This window comes from Oncorhynchus nerka, linkage group LG9a (assembly GCF_034236695.1).
Source record: "Oncorhynchus nerka isolate Pitt River linkage group LG9a, Oner_Uvic_2.0, whole genome shotgun sequence".
NCBI lineage: Eukaryota > Metazoa > Chordata > Actinopteri > Salmoniformes > Salmonidae > Oncorhynchus > Oncorhynchus nerka.
Genome location: NC_088404.1, coordinates 14313946 through 14333487, shown reverse-complemented (window position 1 = coordinate 14333487; position 19542 = coordinate 14313946). Strand labels below are relative to the sequence as shown.

At 41.9% G+C, this 19542-nt stretch overlaps 2 protein-coding genes across 2 annotated transcripts; both read left to right on the top strand.

Annotated features, from left to right (window-relative positions):
- Window positions 1–506: 506 nt before the first annotated feature.
- LOC115134685 (fibroblast growth factor 3-like) lies at window positions 507–2830 on the top strand. Its single transcript, XM_029668877.2, has 3 exons — window positions 507–1167; window positions 1639–1742; window positions 2001–2830. The coding sequence occupies exons 1-3, from the start codon at window positions 891–893 to the stop codon at window positions 2403–2405; spliced, it is 786 nt and encodes a 261-aa protein (XP_029524737.1). The 5' UTR covers window positions 507–890; the 3' UTR covers window positions 2406–2830.
- Window positions 2831–5203: 2373 nt separating this feature from the next.
- LOC115134684 (fibroblast growth factor 4B-like) lies at window positions 5204–9199 on the top strand. Its single transcript, XM_029668876.2, has 3 exons — window positions 5204–5792; window positions 6702–6805; window positions 7176–9199. The coding sequence occupies exons 1-3, from the start codon at window positions 5492–5494 to the stop codon at window positions 7350–7352; spliced, it is 582 nt and encodes a 193-aa protein (XP_029524736.1). The 5' UTR covers window positions 5204–5491; the 3' UTR covers window positions 7353–9199.
- Window positions 9200–19542: the final 10343 nt, after the last annotated feature.

The window sequence follows — 19542 nt, the reverse complement described above, 5'->3', positions numbered from 1 at the left end:
TCCTGTGTTCGAGCCTCAGTATGAGCCAGTAACCACTAAGCAAGCAGTGTGACGTCCTTTCCACATGCAGTCTTTCTCCCATAAACCTACTCCATACTTCCATCTCTTCAAAATAGAAATGTGTTATTCCATCAGGTTTATTTTGACACTGCAAAACAACCATAACATGTAGGAATATCTTGACAGGGTTGTAGCCTATATATTATTTGTGGGAATACTTTAAAAAATATGCACATATTTTGATCACTATGTCTGCCCTCCAAATAACATTATAGTGTCCAGCTGTTTCGAATGTGAAACCATTTCTGCCATCCTTACCACCTATGTCTTCGTTTTAGCATCTTTCCACCAACTGGGCAAGAGTTGGGAGTTTGAATTGACCAGGGGAATGTTGGTGTTGAAACCCATGCTGTAGGCTATAATTTTGGAATGTCTAATTGGCATTTTGGATCCATCAAAAGTAAAGTTGAGAGGAACACTCTGTCCTCAGATGGCTGGCTCGCCCTTTGTGATGAGGCTTTCAGCAATGAGCCTCTGTGTGTAATGTCGTGTTTTATCCATCCATACCTAGTGCACTCTCATAGCGCACACAAGACCGTACCTTGACTTTCTCCGTCGTAACAATCGCCGCAATAGGGCTATCGAATGAATGAGAGCTTTTGTTTTGCGCGCAACTTGGACATCTTCACCGTGTACTAGTCTCGTTTCCATGACAATTTCAAAATCAGGTTGACTGAAAGCGAGTTACAGTTGGCAAAACGAATGTATCTAAAGTGGATCCATTTTATCGGACTGGACTAATGGACTTCCTAAGAATTCGATGGAAACTATTTTGTCCGTTTTTGTCAATCATGGAAAGGGACTAATATACTATTTTCGGCCATGACACAATGGTTATAATTCTGGTCTTGCTATTGGTGAATGTATTAAACCCCAGTCACCAAAAGCCTCGTTCTTCTTCGGTGGTAAGGACATCTACTCCGCAGAGTGTCGGTGGGCAGAGCTGTGTCCTCAGGCAGCGTAGGGATGCTGTGGGGCGCGGAGGAGTGTATGAGCACCTTGAGGGAGCACCGAGACACAGAAAGCTGTACTGTGCCACAAAATATCACTTACAAATACATCCCAATGGGAAAATAGATGGGACCCTGGAGGAGCATAACCCTTTCAGTGAGTACAGTATTATTTGCGTTCTTATTTCTGCCATGTTATATGCTATGCATATATTGAAGTTTATGTTCAGCCACTATAGAGGCTAAAGCCTAACAAGAATAGTCCCACGATATACATGATTGGAAATAGTTTTAAAGTAGACATTCATGATTTCTCAGATAAAACAGAGCTCTGTTTTACTTCTTACAAGTCGCGTGCATTATTATGGGGGTCGTTCCTACTATCCACTGTGCATTGGTAATTTGGTAGGCTACATTGGAGTGACCAGAACACTACCTGATGATGTAAAGTGTTACTGAAGTCTAACTAACATCCATACAACATTGTTGTTGCATCCAACACAACTGTAGTGGTATCTACATTATAATAACATTGTTATTACACTGACATAAGTATCACTTGTCATTCCATGAAATGACAATGAATTTACTTTCTTTTTTTAATTGACTGAATTGTTTTCCAATTGAGGTATATTGGAGATCACAGCAGTGGATGTGGGACTGGTGATGATTAAAGGACTGTTCTCCGGGAGATATCTGGCCATGAACCAAAAAGGACGACTACATGCATCTGTAAATGAGACATGATCTCTGAGATCTTTCTTTGTTCTTCTGTCTGTCCTTCTGTCTGTCCTTCTGTCTGTCCATCTGTCCGTCTGTCCGTCTATCCGTCTGTCCGTCTGTCTGTCTGTATGTATCTTTCTCTCTCTCTCTCTCTTTCTAATAATTGGATAATTGACTACCATTCATATACAGTCTCATTTCCATTGTGCACAGTGTTACATTTGGAAAAACTTTATTAGGTTTCAACTAAAGTCATTTTGTTCTCAGGCTGCCTTCACTCAGGAGTGTGAGTTCATGGAGCGGATCCATGAGTTAGGCTACAACACCTACGCCTCCCGCCGCTACCGGACAACCCCACACTCCACCTCAACAGGAAGTAGGCGAAGGGTGAGCGCTGGGAGGCTGTGGTATGTGTCAATCAATGGAAAGGGCCAGCCAAGGCGGGGCCTGAAGACCCGAAAGACAGAGAAGGCCTCCCTCTTCCTGCCTAGGGTCCTGGGCAACGAGGACCATGACATGGTTCACCTGTTGATCAACAGTAGTCTGGGGTACAGGCAGAATGCCCTCAGACTCACAGGGGAACAGGGCAGAGGAGATAGAGATGTGTCCATCTCCAGGGAGCTTGATGACAAGTCTCACTTGTCAGACACGTGGACTGTGGGAAGAGCATGACTGGTGACTGAGAGATACAAGCCCCCCCTGCCCTCATTTAAACCGGCATAATGATACTGTCCTGTGTATAAAGTGATCAGTGTCTCGAATATAATGTATCTTTGTACTCTTATTGTTAACTCACATTATCGGAAGTACATGCAGTTAATGTCTTGTATTTTTCTTGATGACCATTTCATAGGAAGATGTCTGGAAGGATGCATGTGGATTTACACAATAATATAATGTACAAAAAAGCACTTGTACAATCAATGGCATATTGTCCTCTGTGACTCAGTTGGTAGAACTTGATGCATGCCAGGCCAGGATTGTGGGTCCCATCCTGATGTACTTTTGGGTAAAAGTGTTTGCAAATGATAAATAGTATGTGTATTACCATTGTGGTGTTAATTTATTTGCTTTTTATATCATAAACACATTTTCATTCAAAATTGCTTTTGCATTGTTTTTCTACTGGTCTATATAACTCAATATTCATTCATCATGGCAGTCTAGATTTTTATTTAAGAATTAGGCTAATAGTCTAGAGTTTTGAGGAATTATCGGGTTGCCTGTGTAAACGCAGCCTTTGTGTTCTATTTTCAAGGTGTAGGATCGGTTCTGTTCATTAGTAGACACTGCACCCTAGGGGCAGCAAGTAAAATCACTTCTCTTCAGACGTTCTGTTCGCATTCAATTACATTCCAAGAGAGTAACTGTACTCTTTAAAATAAATATTTTAAGCTATTATTAGTTGACCAATTTCCCAATGACAACAGAAACGTAACGAAAGGAGCACAGCTCATTCGTTATTGGAGTAAGGACAATGTAAGACAGTTGTAGGGCCTACTAATCTCAGTAATGTAGTCATAAATCACGTTCTTGACAAAATCAGTGTATTTTATTATTTTAAATGACTGAAACAAGTGACGGACTGTGGTTTTAAAATACATTGTTTCACAGCCTGTGAAAACTTGAACAAAGACATCCTGGATGCGGCACCCCGTCCAGCATAGATCTGACGATAACGCAAAACCACGTGGCTCAAATGCAGCACCATGGAGAGCAGCTGGATACGCCTATGTATAGGCTAGAATTCAGAAGCCTGAAATTATTATTCATATTTTGTCTCTTGCGTGATATATGGGTAAATATCAACAAACAACCGATCTAATAAAAATCTAAAAGACTGTGTTGGAAGTGTAATTCTTGCAAAGCAATTAATTACCTAAACCTGAAGGTTTTCAGACTTTTTTTCAAGTATCAAATAAAATAAGTAGGCTATCTAAATATCAGACTAAAGGCTAATGTTTTTCTTGGGACGTGCGTTTGCGTTAAACATTTACTCTGAACCGATTCCAAAGCAATATTGTTGGAAGTGTAGTACCAAAAGCACATTTTAAACATCAAATAAAGTTTTGCCAAAGTAATGGACCGTTTTGACTAACTCAGGACCACGTTATATCAAAAGTGAATATAGATTTATCAGTGGAGGCTGCTGAGGGGAGGATGCTCATAATAATGTCTGGAAAGGAGCTAATGGAATGGTAACAAACAAATGGAACCCATGTGTTTGATGTATTTGATACCATTCCACTCATTCCACTCTAGCCATTAAAATGAGCCTTTCCTCCCCAATGAAGGTGCCACCAACCTCCTGTGGATTTAATATAGCTTCTTACGTGGCCCTCAGTCTTTGTTTTATGTATAATTTGACAATTAGCCGCAATTTTTCCACCAGTAATTCGCCAGCTTGAAATAATGAAATTATGTTTGTGAACAGGTGCATAAGTCGCTGCGCCTCACGCCCCAATTGACACCTCTATGTCATTCCGGTTGTGTATTACACTGGCAAAGTGGTAATAGGCTTTCCAAGGTGTGGACGGTCACACATAGGGTTCAAACCTCGAGCAAACCTTTGATATCAACTTTTATTTAACTTTTATGGACGTGCATTGATATTGCATGGGTGGTTTACGCATCACTGGCCACCATGGGCCAGAAGTTGAGTCTAATAATGGATATCTCCAACATCCTGTGCGTAAAGCCTAGGAACTTTGTGCGTAATCGCTTGGTACAGTCTGGGGGTTTTACATTGTGTTTAGCTGATCAGATGAACAGAAGATTACCGGATCAGATTACTGTAGATCCCTCATCCCCATGGCAGGAGGCTTGGGTTGATAATGTCACCAACCTTGTTAAGATGCTAAAGTATTTGTCTTGCATCAAAATAATACAAATATAACCTTATTGTTGATATTGTTCCATTTAAATAATAGTTTTCTGTCCGCCTGTCTCTTATTTCCATTATTGTAAAAGTAGGAAATTCCACTAAAGTGCTGTTGTTTTCCTGTTATGGTTTCATTTATAGCACTGTCTACTGTGCAACAGTCTGCTGCCTTTTCAGCTTCCTATTCTGCATCCTGCAATACATTTGTTTTATTTCAGACGATATCGGAGGAAGTTTAAGACAACTATCCCATGCGTAATTCATCCTGTCGCCTGGACACGCATTGAGAAGTCTGGGAAGAGCAAGATAAAGACACTATATACAGGCTGGGAAAACGTTTTTATATAGGTTACATGTGTCAGCTCACACTAACATTACAGTCAATACATCAACCGAGCGCATTGAATTGCTTGCCCACCGCCACTCCGATATCAAAGTGCACAAGAAAGGGAGGTGGTTTTCTCATGACTTTGCGTCGAAGGTTATTCCGACTCTAAGAGTTGAGAGCAACATTTTGGTACAGTAGGTGGCGTGTGATATAATTTCGGAGCACATATAAGTATCGTCAGGAGAGGAGATACATGGCCAGGTCCTGCAATACGACTGACAACACACAACTCCTACACAAAGCCACTCGGAATAGAGTAATACAACAACAAAAAACAGCGGATCCATTGAAGTAGCCTACAGAAAAGACTTCATGCAGACTCAGAAATAAGTTAACTTTTTCACTGGATAGACTAGTGAGGCTCACTGAGTCCCACAGTCTCCACAACTTTTTTGTCAACCTGTGAGCACCACGGACAGGGGAAAGGGGATTTGGGGAACTGTAAAACCTCTTCAAACACGTGAGACAGCACTGACCGACAGCACAGGGATGTCTGTCCACGCGTCCTGGCTACCAGTACCGCTGCTGGTGTGGGGACTAGTGTGTACCTCAGTGCGCACTGCCCCGTTTGCGGGTAGGCAGACCGACACTACAGAGCGCCATTGGGAAACGCTCTACTCTCGCTCACTGGCTCGAAACCCATGGGAAAAAAGAGAAATCAACCGAGACGGTGACTATCTTACAGGCATCAAAAGACTTCGGCGTCTATACTGCAATGTCGGCATTGGGTTTCATATTCAAGTTTTACCAGACGGAAAGATAACTGGAATACATAACGAAAATAGATACAGTAAGGTCATTTTCATGCTTTTATTGAACTCATAATCTCCTGCGCCAATTGTTTGATGCCCCTCTCTTGGTCTGCAACCTGTTTGTGTCATGCGCCACCACTTTGGAACTTCATATTATGGGATGGAGTTGTGTGAATGGGCACCATGCCAACTTGAGCATAATACTGTGTTTGATTAGGCTACTAACAAATTGACGTCACATGGATGTTAGTGTTATTGTCCCATGTGGATGGATGCAACGGTGTGTTTAAGCCAAGAGTGATTTTTCTTTTCGGCTTTGATTAATGCGCCTCCTTGAACAATTTTCGCAGGTCTTTTTTTTCTCCAAATAAATGGCTTCGGGACATGTTTCTGAAATGTCAAAAGGAATCAGGGATGATACCAGATCTGAGAGTGGAGGGGGGAGGGGGGGTTCCCCAAACACACTCACTTTAAAATGTACTATTTACTATTTTATTAAAACGTTGTAAAAAACGTTGTAAAAAAAATCTCTCTAACCAAGTAGATTATTTATCTTTAGGCTCCCCTACTGGTATATATAAAACAGTTTATAGATCTAACTTCATTCAAGTATATATTTAACTTTTTCTAAATCACAAAATATTAGATCAAATTGAATCAAAAGTCCAACCTGTTACTGGGTACTTGACTGAAAGGAAGTCTACATCATATTTAGCCTAGGCCTACTCGATGCTCCAATTCATCATCTAGTATCAAGGGAGGAAAGCATCATTTCCTTGCAGGATGTTCCAGTACCAGTTTGAACAGAGACTTAAACAGACCTGTCTACTGCAGTTGTCCTTATCTTCTCCGTCTCGTTTTACAACACAATGGATTATAAACAACTTCGTTTTGGTGTAGATAAGTACTGTGTAAACATAGCAGTGATATTCTTTGTCTCATTTCAGGTCTCCTTGAGATATCACCTGTGGAGAGAGGGGTTGTGACGCTCTTTGGCGTCCGAAGTGGTATGTTTCTGGCCATGAACAGCAAAGGGAAGCTCTATGGATCTGTAAGTAGACATGACATGTTTTCTTGGATGTATTTCTACGTCACAATTTACTTGGCTTCGTGAGAGATCTCCACAGCAGAATGATAGTCAATGTCTTGGCATGCCTGTACATGTTTTGTAGCTTGTGAACGTCATAGTACACTACGTCACAGATGCATTCAACACAAGGTGTAGACATTTCCTTTCCCTAGACTCCATGACATGTACAGTACCCTACATGGTAATATGGAATTGTCAAAAAAAATCCCAAGTGTTGAGATTGACATGCGTGATTGGCGTCATTTGGCCAACAGAGCTTCGTTATAGTCTACGGTACATTGGATTCTTTTTAAGGTAAATATTAACCTCTCTTCTCTCATCCCTTCTCCAGGGTCATTACAATGATGAGTGCAAGTTCAAGGAGAATCTCTTGGCAAATAACTACAATGCTTATGAGTCAGCAGCTCACGCAGGGATGTATATTGGATTGAGTAAGACTGGCAAAACCAAAAAAGGAAATCGAGTTACACCAGCTATGACAGTGACACACTTCTTGCCAAGGATCTGAATGACTCCAATGAGACTGTACCTTCAACAAGGGTAGAGGAGAGAGACTGGAAAACAATGCACTTTCAAATGTTTTTCTAGAGTGAGATATTTAAGTTATTTATTTATGATTCCTGAGAATGTTTATATTTTGGGAAAGTGGAGTAATGTAGAAAGAGGGGATGAATAATGACAATTGTTTTGTTTTTGCTGCTATGTTTCTTCAGATGAGTGCTTTTTTTTAAGAGTAAAATTGATTTTGCACTTTTTTTAAAGAACTGTTGCGCAGCAAAGGTTGTGCAGTAAGCATTGTTATCCTACTTGTACTACTTTGAAAGGAATTGGAGACCCACATTTGTCAGATTTGTGTCTCGGCATCAAAAAGGAAGATGATGATGGCAGGTCCAAACCATTCAGTTCAGTACTGGTCCCATTATTTTTTCATTCCTAATTGATTTAGTGTTTTACTACCTCATTATGGAGATGCAAGGAGGGATTGTGTTGTTGCTGTTGTTTTATCTTTCTGAGCATGACGTACAGTATGACGCAACCACGCTTCTACACTTTACAATACACCCGACACTGGATATCACTGATGAGATTGAATAGAGAGGAACCCAATCAGAGAGAGGGAATCGGAGTTCAGATTAGCACATCTGTTAACCCTGGTCTAAGTTTTAACTATATTTTTGTTGTGTGCATGTCTGGTTAAAACTCTTTTCATAAATAACAAATGCACAGACAAATGACTGGACCCTCTACTGCCACATTAGTGATTATTATAACTTTATATACATATATAAAGTTATCTATGACATTGTCACGTTGTAAGGTTTCCTGTATTTCAAATATATGTCTTGTTGTACTCAATGCCTGGTATGTGCAAATTAAACCAAGAAGAATGTAATTTCTTGTTTGGCACAGCGGATGCAGAAAATGTACATATACTGTAAACTGAAACAGGGCTCTATTCAGTCTGTATCGCTGAAGCATTACAAATTAGGATCTTAATTTGAGCCAGTTTGTTACAGCAGGACAATAATCCTGCAGCAATAGGAAATGTGAATTGTTATTTTGATTATAATTAATGAACATTTTTGTAGGTGTTGATGCATTGTCCGTAAGGGAACTTCAGAAGACATTTTAAACCTCAAATATGCTAAAAGTTTCAAATGTCTTGCATTGCAGGAAAGGGTGGTCAAATTAAGATGCTACATCTCTATGCAGTGTTTAATGTGAGTGCAGTCTCCGTTAACGTGGGAACATTGCTAAGATTCTACATCTCTATGCAGTGTTTAATGTGAGTGCAGTCTCCGTTAACGTGGGAACATTGCTAAGATTCTACATCTCTATGCAGTGTTTAATGTGAGTGCAGTCTCCGTTAACGTGGGAACATTGCTAAGATTCTACATCTCTATGCAGTGTTTAATGTGAGTGCAGTCTCCGTTAACGTGGGAACATTGCTAAGATTCTACATCTCTATGCAGTGTTTAATGTGAGTGCAGTCTCCGTTAACGTGGGAACATTGCTAAGATTCTACATCTCTATGCAGTGTTTAATGTGAGTGCAGTCTCCGTTAACGCGGGAACATTGCTTTTAAATTTCAATCACACTTTAACGCTGAACTTCCGTGGTACGGATTGAATAGAGCAGTAGATGTGTTTCTTACTGTGGTCATTAATATTATCCCTTGTGATATTCTGCGTTCAGTTCACAAGTATGTTATGTCCCCTTATGTTATGCATTTCATGTAGCCTATACAGTATGTATCAACATTATGTCTGTAGTTTTATACAGGTCCTGTTCAACATTATGGTGTATGTGCTGTGCATATTATCAAATTACTTTAGGAGAGTAAATAAATTGTGTTCTGCAGCACCCTATCTATCAAGCTAATACTTAAGTTCAAGTCAACCTAAAAAAAAACGCTGTGTCGGTGAATAATGCCAACCTCTCTCGATAGTTTACAAACACACTACCAGTCAAAAGTTTTGACACACCTACTCATTTAAGGGGTTTTCTTTATTTTTTACTATTTTCTACATTGTGGAATAATAGTGAAGACATCAACACTATGAAATAACACATATGGAATCATGTAGTAACCAAAAACATGTTAAACACACCCAAATACTTTTTATATTTAAGATTCTTCAAAGTAGCTACCGTTTGCCTTGATGACAGCTTTGCACACTCTTGGCATTCTCTCAACCAGCTTCATGAGGTAGTCACCTGGAATGCATTTCAATTAACAAGTGTGCCTTGTTAAAAGTTAATTTGTGGAATTCTTTCCTTCTTAATGAGTTTGACCCAATCAGTTGTGTTGTGACAAGGTAGGTGTTGTATACAGAAAATAGCCCTATTTGGTAAAAGACCAAGTCCATATAATGGCAAGAACAGCTCAAATAAGCAAAGAGACACGACAGTCCATCATTGCTTTAAGACATGAAGTTCAGTCAATCCAGAAAATATCAAGAACTTTGAATGTTTCTTAAAGTGCAGTCACAAAAACCATCAAGCGCTATAATGAAACGTGCTCTCATGAGGACCGCCACAGGAAAGGAAGACTCAGAGTTACCTCTGCTGCAGAGGATACGCTTTTTTAGAGTTAACTGCACCTCAGATTGCAGGCCAAATAGATGCTTCACAGAATTCAAGTAACCAACACATCTCAACATCAACAGTTCAGAGGAGACTGCATGAATCAGGCCTTCATGGTGGAATTGCTGCAAAGAAACCACTACTAAAGGACACCAATAAGAAGAAGAGACGTGCTTGGGCTAAGGACAGTGGAAAACTGTCCTTTGGTCTGATGAGTCCAAATTTTAGATTTTTGGTTCCAAGTGCTGTGCGGATGATATCCATTTGTGTTTACGCACCGTGAAGCATGGAGGAGGAGGTGTTGTGCTGTGTGGGTGCTTTCCTGGTAACACTGTCAGTGATTTATTTAGAATTCATAAGAATTAATAAGAATTAGTTCTTAACTGACTTGCCTAGTTAAATAAATAAAAAATTGCCCACAAAGATCTCCGCCTCAGCACAACCCAAGGGGGGGTGCCGACCCAGACAGGAAGATCACGTCAGTGACTCAACCCACTCAAGTGACGCACCCCTCCTAGGGAAGGCATGGAAGAGCACCAGTAAGCCAGTGACTCAGCCCCTGAAATAGGGTTAGAGACAGAGAATCCCAGTGGAGAGAGGGGAACCGGCCAGGCAGAGACAGCAAGGGCGGTTCGTTGCTCCAGAGCCTTTCCGTTCACCTTCACACTCCTGGGCCAGATCATATGACTTACTGAAGAGATGAGTCTTCAGTAAAGACTTAAAGGTTGAGAACGAGTCTGTGTCTCTCACATGGGTAGGCAGACCATTCCATAAAAATGGAGCTCTATAGGAGAAAGCCCTGCCTCCAGCTGTTTGCTTAGAAATTCTAGGGACAATTAGGAGGCCTGCATCTTGTGACCGTAGGTATGTATGGCAGGTGCTGTGAGTCGTTCCAATCATCCGACCTCAACCCAATTGAGATGATTTGGGATGAGTTGGACTGCAGAGTGAAGGAAAGGCAGCCAATAAGTGCTCAGCATATGTGGGAACTCCTTCAAGACGGTTGGAAAAGCATTCCAGGTGAAGGTGGTTAAGAGTATGCAAAGTTGTCATCAAGGCAAAGGGTGGATACTTTGAAGAATCTCAAATATAAAATATGTGTGCAATTTCATAGTTTTGATGTCTTCACTCTTATTCTACAATGTAGAACATTTTAAAAATAAAGAATGAATGAATAGCTGTGTCCAAACTTTTGACTGGTACTGTATATCAAATAGACACATATCACAGATAATTTGTCCATACCAACGACTCACAGCACTTGTGGAATTCAGAAAGCTCTTTCAAGTAAGCCTACTGATTGAGGCAATTGATAGCCTGGGGGACATAGGCCTATCAGACGCTCCCATAACAAGAACGTGTTACGCAGTGTGCTCTTGTGAATGATGACTCATAAGGATACAGCTCAGACTTCAAACTCTGACGCTTCGGTGTGTCACACTAAATAACGGGGTTGCCCAAAAATGACAGTGTTGGAATGCATTCTCAAAAAAGACAGAAAGTGAACGAAACGATTAATAATGGCGATGAATAACGGATTGTGTTATCTTACGCCCCCCTGTAATTTATACTCACAGACCTGAAAAATACTTAACAACAGCACTTTAAGTTAGACTTTAAATCCAGACTGATTTCAGCTTCATTTCGTATCTGTTTCAGAGAAAGAATGGTGAAACGTGGCATGATTCAATCTGGATTTCCAAGCTAATTATCAATGACACTTCAACGGAGAAATCCAAGTCCACGCTGCTTCGGTTACTGAGCGGTAACCAGATCACTGAGACGAATGGGTCATTTGCATTCTTGGATTTATCACTGTGTTGAGAGCAGATTAACATGTTAAAAGCCTGTTGCATTCACACTTCTCTAAAGTGGTAACGCTGCGGAAATCTCATCAGTAAAATTGGCTATGCTAACATGACTAGACTGTTTTACTTGTAGCTGGCTGAGACAGTGTGAATGGAGGACAAAGCAGTAGGCAATCCGAGAGTGTGATTTCAATGAATGAATGTACTGTGTGTCAGGAGAGCATCAGTCCTGCCTCCTTGTTTGGCCCCACTCAGCCTCTATACATGTTCTGCTTGCCTGGATTAACCCACCATTCACTATAGAGACAGACATTCAGAACTTTAACAAAGTGCTTAGCCCATGTAAGTTAGTCTTCTGACATGCTAAATCTAAGGTGGCTCTAAGAGGCAAAGTAGCAACCGGGAATTTGTTTTTCTACTTTAGTAGCTAGAATCATAAGATCACAGAAGGTAGTGGCTTATTAGGTAAAAACAGGTGTTGTATGTGTTCACTCCCCACACTAACATGTTAGGCCTCCTCTTCCAAATGCTTCCCCCATAAAGATGACAGTACGCTGATACCCTCCCAGCCAAGATCTGTCTTGCAGCTGAGAGGACCAATAAAATCGGTGTCATTTCCGCACTAATTGCACTATCATCATCAAAACCAATATTTGCGCATCGCTCGGGTGCTACTCCTACATTGAACAGCTTACCTCAAGGGTCTGCTTTATGCCCAATGGTCATTTCATGTCCTTCAGATGTACAAAGGTCCCAAAAAACTCCAGACAATCCAGGAAACTGACAACGATGTGTGTGATAACCGAAAGTGTATTGATTGATAGTAATTGAATGGTGGTTAAACATCCCAGCCAGGCAATGGCAGGTTAGATGATAGCTTTTTGCTAGCTATTCTCATGTGATGTGTTCCTCTCTCCTTTGCACTTTGCAGTGCTAACACACACACACCCCCCCACACACACACACACACACACACACACACACACACACACACACACACACACACACACACACACACACACACACACACACACACACACACACACACACACACACACACACAGAGTGGCATTGAGGCTTGCAGCAGGGAACTCACAGCCAGCACGACACATTGACAGCAGGCTGTTGAAAGAGTGCATGTATAATCCAACCGTCCTATCATCTTGTGTCTGAGCACTCAGGTGCAAAAGGGGGGATGTCGTAAATGTTTACAGAATCACATTAGTGGAAACCAAGACTTTTCTCATTGCACGCCTGCTTGTAGCTAGAAATGTTTGAGGTGTGCAGGGGACAATTTAGTAATTTTAGTTAACCCTAAACCTTTTCCTAACCTTAACCTAATCCTCCTTACCTGCCACATTAATCATCCTAACCTGTTGCGTAAGTTCTCCTAACCTGCTACTTAAATTATCCTAACCTGCTCCGGAAGTACTCCTAACCTGCTATGTAGGTTCTCCTAACCTGCTACGTAAGTTCTCCTAACCGGCTGAAGAGGTTCTCCTAACCTATCTGCTGCAGAGGTTCTCCTAACCTGTTATGTAAGTTCTCCTAACCTGCTACTTAAATTATCCTAACCTGCTCCGGAAGTACTCCTAACCTGCTATGTAAGTTCTCCTAACCTGCTACGTATGTTCTCCTAACCTGTTATGTAAGTTCTCCTAACCTGCTACGTATGTTCTCCTAACCTGCTGTTCTCGTAACCTGCTCTGTAAGTACTCCTAAGCTGCTGCGTACGTACTCCTAACTTGCTGCATAAGTTCTCCTATCCTGCTACGTAAGTTATCCTATCCTGCTACGTAAGATCTCCTATCCTGCTGCGTAAGTTCTCCTAACCTGCTACGTAAGTTCTCCTATCCTGTTGCGTAAGTTCTCCTATCCTGCTACGTAAGTTCTCCTATCCTGCTATGTAAGTTCTCCTAACCTGTTACACAAGTTCTCCTAACCTGCTGCAGAGGTTCTCCTAACCTGCTGCAGAGGTTTTCCTAACTTGTTGCGTGAGTTCTCTTAACCTGTTATGTAAGTTCTCCTAATCTGATGGGTAAGTTCACCAAACCTGCTACATAAGTTCTCCTAACCTGCTGCGTAAGTTTTCCTAACCTGTTACATCAGTTCTCCTAACTTGCTATGTAAGTTCTCCTAACCTGATGCAGAGGTTCTCCTAACCTGCTGCGTAAGTTCTCTTAACCTGCTGAGTAAGTTTTCCTAACCTGTTTCGTAAGTTCTCCTATCCTGCTGTGTAAGTTCTCCTAACCTGCTATGTAAGTTCTCCTATCCTGCTATGTAAGTTCTCCTAACCTGCTGTGTAAGTTCTCCTAACCTGCTATGTAAGTTCTCCTATCCTGCTATGTAAGTTCTCCTAACCTGCTGTGTAAGTTCTCCTAACCTGCTATGTAAGTTCTCCTAACCTGCTGTGTAAGTTCTCCTAACCTGCTATGTAAGTTCTCCTAACCTGTTGTGTAAGTTCTCCTAACCTGCTATGTAAGTTCTCCTAACCTGCTATGTAAGTTCTCCTATCCTGCTATGTAAGTTCTCCTAACCTGCTATGTAAGTTCTCCTAACCTGCTGTGTAAGTTCTCCTATCCTGCTGTGTAAGTTCTCCTATCCTGCTATGTAAGTTCTCCTATCCTGCTGTGTAAGTTCTCCTATCCTGCTATGTAAGTTCTCCTATCCTGCTATGTAAGTTCTCCTATCCTGCTATGTAAGTTCTCCTATCCTGCTGTGTAAGTTCTCCTATCCTGCTCTGTAAGTTCTCCTAACCTGCTATGTAAGTTCTCCTAAACTGCTGTGTAAGTTCTCCTATCCTGCTATGTAAGTTCTCCTATCCTGCTATGTAAGTTCTCCTAACCTGCTGCGTACGTACTCCTAACCTGCTGCGTACGTACTCCTAACCTGCTGCATAAGTTCTCCGAACCTGCTACGTAAGTTCTCCTAACCTGCTACATATGTTCTCCTAACCTGCTGCATAAGTTCTCCGAACCTGCTACGTAAGTTCTCCTAACCTGCTACGTATGTTCTCCTAACCTGCTGTTCTCGTAACCTGCTCTATAAGTACTCCTAACCTGCTGCGTACGTACTCCTAACCTGCACCGTAAGTTCTCCTAACCTGCTACGTAAGTTCTCCTAACCTGCTACGTATGTTCTCCTAACCTGCTGTTCTCGTAACCTGCTCTGTAAGTACACATAACCAGCTGCGTACTTACTCCTAACCTGCTGATTAAGTTCACCTAACCTGCTACGTAAGTTCTCCTAACCTGCTACTTAAGTTCTCCTAACCTGCTATATAAGTTCTCCTATCCTGCTACATAAGTTCTCCTAACCTGCTGTTCTCGTAACCTGCTCTGTAAGTACTCCTAACCTGCTGCGTACGTACTCCTAACCTGCTGCGTAAGTTCACCTAACCTGCTACGTAAGTTCACCTAACCTGCTACGTAAGTTCTCCTAACCTGCTACTTAAGTTCTCCTAACCTGCTACGCATGTTCTCCTATCCTGCTACATAAGTTCTCCTATCCTGCTACGTAAGATCTCCTATCCTGCTCTGTAAGTTCGCCTATCCTGATGGGTAAGTTCTCCTAACCTGCTATGTAAGTTCTCCTAACCTGCTGCAGAGGTTCTCCTAACCTGCTATGTAAGTTCTCCTAACCTGCTGCGTAAGTTCTCCTAACCTGCTACATAAGTTCTCCTAACCTGCTATGTAAGTTCTCCTAACCTGCTGCAGAGGTTCTCCTAACCTGTAAAGTAAGTTCTCCTAACCTGCTACGTAAGTTCTCCTAGCCTGCTGCGTAAGTTCTCCTGACCTGCTACTTAAGTTCTCCTAACCTGCTTCTTAAGTTATCCTAACCTGCTATGAAAAGTAGCTTGTGTCTATCCTAATCGCTGTATATGAGAGATATAAAAAAATATCAGGAAACTATCTTCATTTACTTTTTATTTCCTTATATTAGGCTCTAAACTATCCCCATATTTTCTTTCATTCATTTTTTAAACTGGTACTGGATACCTTCAGATGAGTCTTTATAGGCTTGTGGTCACCCTCGGGAAGGCTATTGTGTTCGTGAGAGTCTCAGCGTTCCACAGAGGGGTTATCATATTAGTGTTTAGGCCAAACCGTTTTGCGGACGCTACAGACATTTTCGTGAGAAGACCTATTTTCGGGAAGTCTCATGGTCTGACAAACACTGCTCTAGCCGATATCGGGGGACGCAGTGGTTTGAGATGCAGCCCATGCAACATAAAAAAAATACATCTCTCTCTCTAGCTTAAACAGACAGATTTTTATTATGTTCATTAGATTTACGGCGGGGCACGGAAATTGTAGGGCAAAGGTTAAACTAAACATTTGTCTTAAAATGTAGGACCCACTTAATCTTGCTCTACTGCTGTGAGTGAATTAATCTTCATCTACCTCTACTGCTGTGAGTGACTTATTCTTCATCTACCTCTACTGCTGTGACTGACTTATTCTTCCTCTACCTCTACTGCTGTGAGTGAATTAATCTTCATCTACCTCTACTGCTGTGACTGACTTATTCTTCCTCTACCTCTACTGCTGTGACTGACTTATTCTTCCTCTACCTCTACTGCTGTGAGTGAATTAATCTTCATCTACCTCTACTGCTGTGACTGACTTATTCTTCCTCTACCTCTACTGCTGTGACTGACTTATTCTTCATCTACCTCTACTGCTGTGACTGACTTATTCTTCATCTACCTCTACTGCTGTGACTGACTTATTCTTCATCTACCTCTACTGCTGTGACTGACTTATTCTTCATCTACCTCTACTGCTGTGACTGACTTATTCTTCATCTACCTCTACTGCTGTGACTGACTTATTCTTCATCTACCTCTACTGCTGTGACTGACTTATTCTTCATCTACCTCTACTGCTGTGACTGACTTATTCTTCATCTACCTCTACTGCTGTGAGTGAATTAATCTTCATCTACCTCTACTGCTGTGAGTGAATTAATCTTCATCTACCTCTACTGCTGTGAGTGAATTAATCTTCATCTACCTCTACTGCTGTGAGTGAATTATTCTTCCTCTACCTCTACTGCTGTGACTGACTTATTCTTCCTCTACCTCTACTGCTGTGACTGACTGTCAGGGGAGCCTTTGACTATTCATGGTCCCATTAATGTCTCAGCATCCATGATTGTTGAATCCATTAAATAGACAGGGGGTTTTATTCCCCTTTTTATCCTCCTTTAACAAACACACCAACTCTGCTTTTGGGAGACAGCGATAGGCTCCGTGCTGGGAAGCACTCTCCAGGACAGGGCTCATTTCTTATTCTCTGTTATGTCCTTCAGGCCTGAGCAAATAGGAGAAGAGCTGTGGGAGGATCGTGAGTACACCACAGAGAGGGGGTTTGTGGGTATGGTAGTTTAGTAGGAGGTCAGATTTGCTACTAAAGACTCATATAGTGCAGCGACTTTCTGGACCATGTATGAAATGTCTGTAGACATGGGAACGTAAAACAATGCAGTGCTTTGGTGAATCCAGTATGACTTCCTGGACCATGTATGAAATGTCTGTAGACATGGGAACGTAAAACAATGCAGTGCTTTGGTGAATCCAGTATGACTTCCTGGACCATGTATGAAATGTCTGTAGACATGGGAACGTAAAACAATGCAGTGCTTTGGTGAATCCAGTATGACTTCAGGGGCTGGTTTTCCTGGACACAGTCCCCCATAACTTTCCTTTCAACATGTGTTTTGGGAACAGTAAGATACACCTATTTAATTTCTTCTTCAACACAAAATCCACTTGCCTTTTGATCACGTTTAATTGAAGATTCACAAGACTGTGAATTAAAGCTGTACTCGATCCACACTGCATCTCATTTAACTCGTGTTAAAGGTTAATTCTCTAGATCTCAGAGCTTTGGTGTGATACTCCAGGCACAGCTAGTGTTTGGCTGTGCTGCTGTTTAGTCTGGCCCTGGGCTTTTATCTAGTCTCTTCACCTTGGGCTAAAACAAAACACAGAGCAGATGGAAGTCTTTCTTTCCCTAAAGTCAGACCACCTTGCATATTATACTTAGCTATAGTACAACATTGAAGTGAATAATGACAGTGCAGTGCCCCTAGCGGGTTTCAAACCCAGGTCTCCCAGCCGATAGCCATACTCGCTAACAACTGCTATTTTTTTTTTTTCATGGGGTTTGAAATATGATACAATTGCTTTGGGAACATATAAATATTTGTGTGATTGTGTTCTTTGTGAGTGAATGTCAAAGTAAAATGTTGTAGTATTGAATCCAGGCAAGTACTAAGCGAGTTTACTGTCCCGTTCGAAAGAAGCAGCTCTCAATGCAAACAGAACATTAAACATCAAAGGGGTATTACTCATGGCCAGACATGAAAGAGGCTCATTTAAGAGTGAAATCGCATGATATACAGTCAGGGCTGCTATGAGATGCCACATGCTCCGGTCTGTTTGTCTGTAATCATTTCTAAGCACGTAATAGCCAGCCTTTTCTTTGCTAGGAATTCACAATCTGGGAAGTCGTAGCTTAGCTGTTCACCTGCTTCTCCTTCTTCTCCCTCCAAACTAAATGGCCACTCATGTGAAAGTACTCATTTCCTATCTGGGCGTGCTCTGTAGAAGTGTGCGCATGTCTGCTCCTGCCCCGTGCAGCAATGGCGGCCCAGGCTTGGCCTGGGTCCATGGTGTGGCAGGCCCGGACCTGCAGCTGGGAGAACGAGGCCTGGCCTAGCAGAGCAAGGGATGTGTTTGTGCCCCTGTTCTCCTTTGTAGAGCCAGCTGTGAGGTGTGTGTTTGGGACAGTGGTGCAGTGCGGTCCTGCAGATGTTTGACCATAAAGAGCAGCAGTTCAAAAGGGCTGAGACATCCCCGGCTCCCCCCTCTCTACCCTCCCTCCTCCCTCCTTCCGCCCCTGTCTTCTGGGACACAGCTCCACATTGGAGGAGGTCAGATATGGGCCTTGTAATCAGAGGCCACCGACAGGTGTGAAGAGTAAAGGGCTAGCTCTGGACTGGAGAAACAAGTTTAGATGCACATCACTTTCTATGCTGTTGTCTCTCACATGATAGAGCGGACTGGCCAGGCAAGGCTTTATGTCTGTAAACTTTGGGCACCTTGAACTTGACTTCTACTTGCCTCCCCTCCTGGCCGTCCTGTTTCTGTCCAGGAACAACCTCTAAGAAAGCATTTGAAAACACCAGAATCTGAAACATAAAAAAAATTATAAATGGATTAGTGTGTGTGAGTTAGGAAAGCTTATGTTGGGTGTTTTATCAATATATACTGGGAACTGGATCACCTAACATGTTTGCATTATCTATTTAAGGATCCATTTTGTTCTGCTCTAACAATTACATGAAGGATCCATTTTGTGCTCTGACTTACATGAAGGATTCAGTCTGTGCTCTGACGTGTGGGTAATTTAACCAAGGATTTAGACCTGTTAAGCCCATCTGTTTGCAGCTCTTCAGATCTGCATCACAAACACTTGATTGCAGGGGCCACAGAGGAAATTACTGGTTGGTGAGGACATTGGAAGTATTGGAAGTAATAACACTGTTGTATGTACTCTGTTATTTCCTGTTAATTCTCTCTAAACTAGCCAAGTACATGTCTGACAGAATATAATGTGTTAGATTCAATCTGTCGCATAGACCAACAACTGTACAATGCGGGTTCCTAGGGATCTGGCTTAGGGCCTTTACACTTTAGCTTACAGTATGTCATTTCTAATTGATCATAGTATCCTAGCGGTGGCATAGCGCCTGGTATAGTGTAACTGCTCAACCCTCCTGGAAGCTCCATTGAAG

Excerpts from the sequence above, each read along its gene's own strand:
- LOC115134685 (XM_029668877.2), top strand. The coding sequence starts at position 891 with ATGGTTATAATTCTGGTCTTGCTATTGGTGAATGTATTAAACCCCAGT. Across the intron at positions 1,168-1,638 it reads GGAGGAGCATAACCCTTTCA|GTATATTGGAGATCACAGCA; the intron begins GTGAGTACAGTA and ends TTTCCAATTGAG. Across the intron at positions 1,743-2,000 it reads AAGGACGACTACATGCATCT|GCTGCCTTCACTCAGGAGTG; the intron begins GTAAATGAGACA and ends TTTTGTTCTCAG.
- LOC115134684 (XM_029668876.2), top strand. The coding sequence starts at position 5,492 with ATGTCTGTCCACGCGTCCTGGCTACCAGTACCGCTGCTGGTGTGGGGA. Across the intron at positions 5,793-6,701 it reads ACATAACGAAAATAGATACA|GTCTCCTTGAGATATCACCT; the intron begins GTAAGGTCATTT and ends GTCTCATTTCAG. Across the intron at positions 6,806-7,175 it reads AAGGGAAGCTCTATGGATCT|GGTCATTACAATGATGAGTG; the intron begins GTAAGTAGACAT and ends TCCCTTCTCCAG.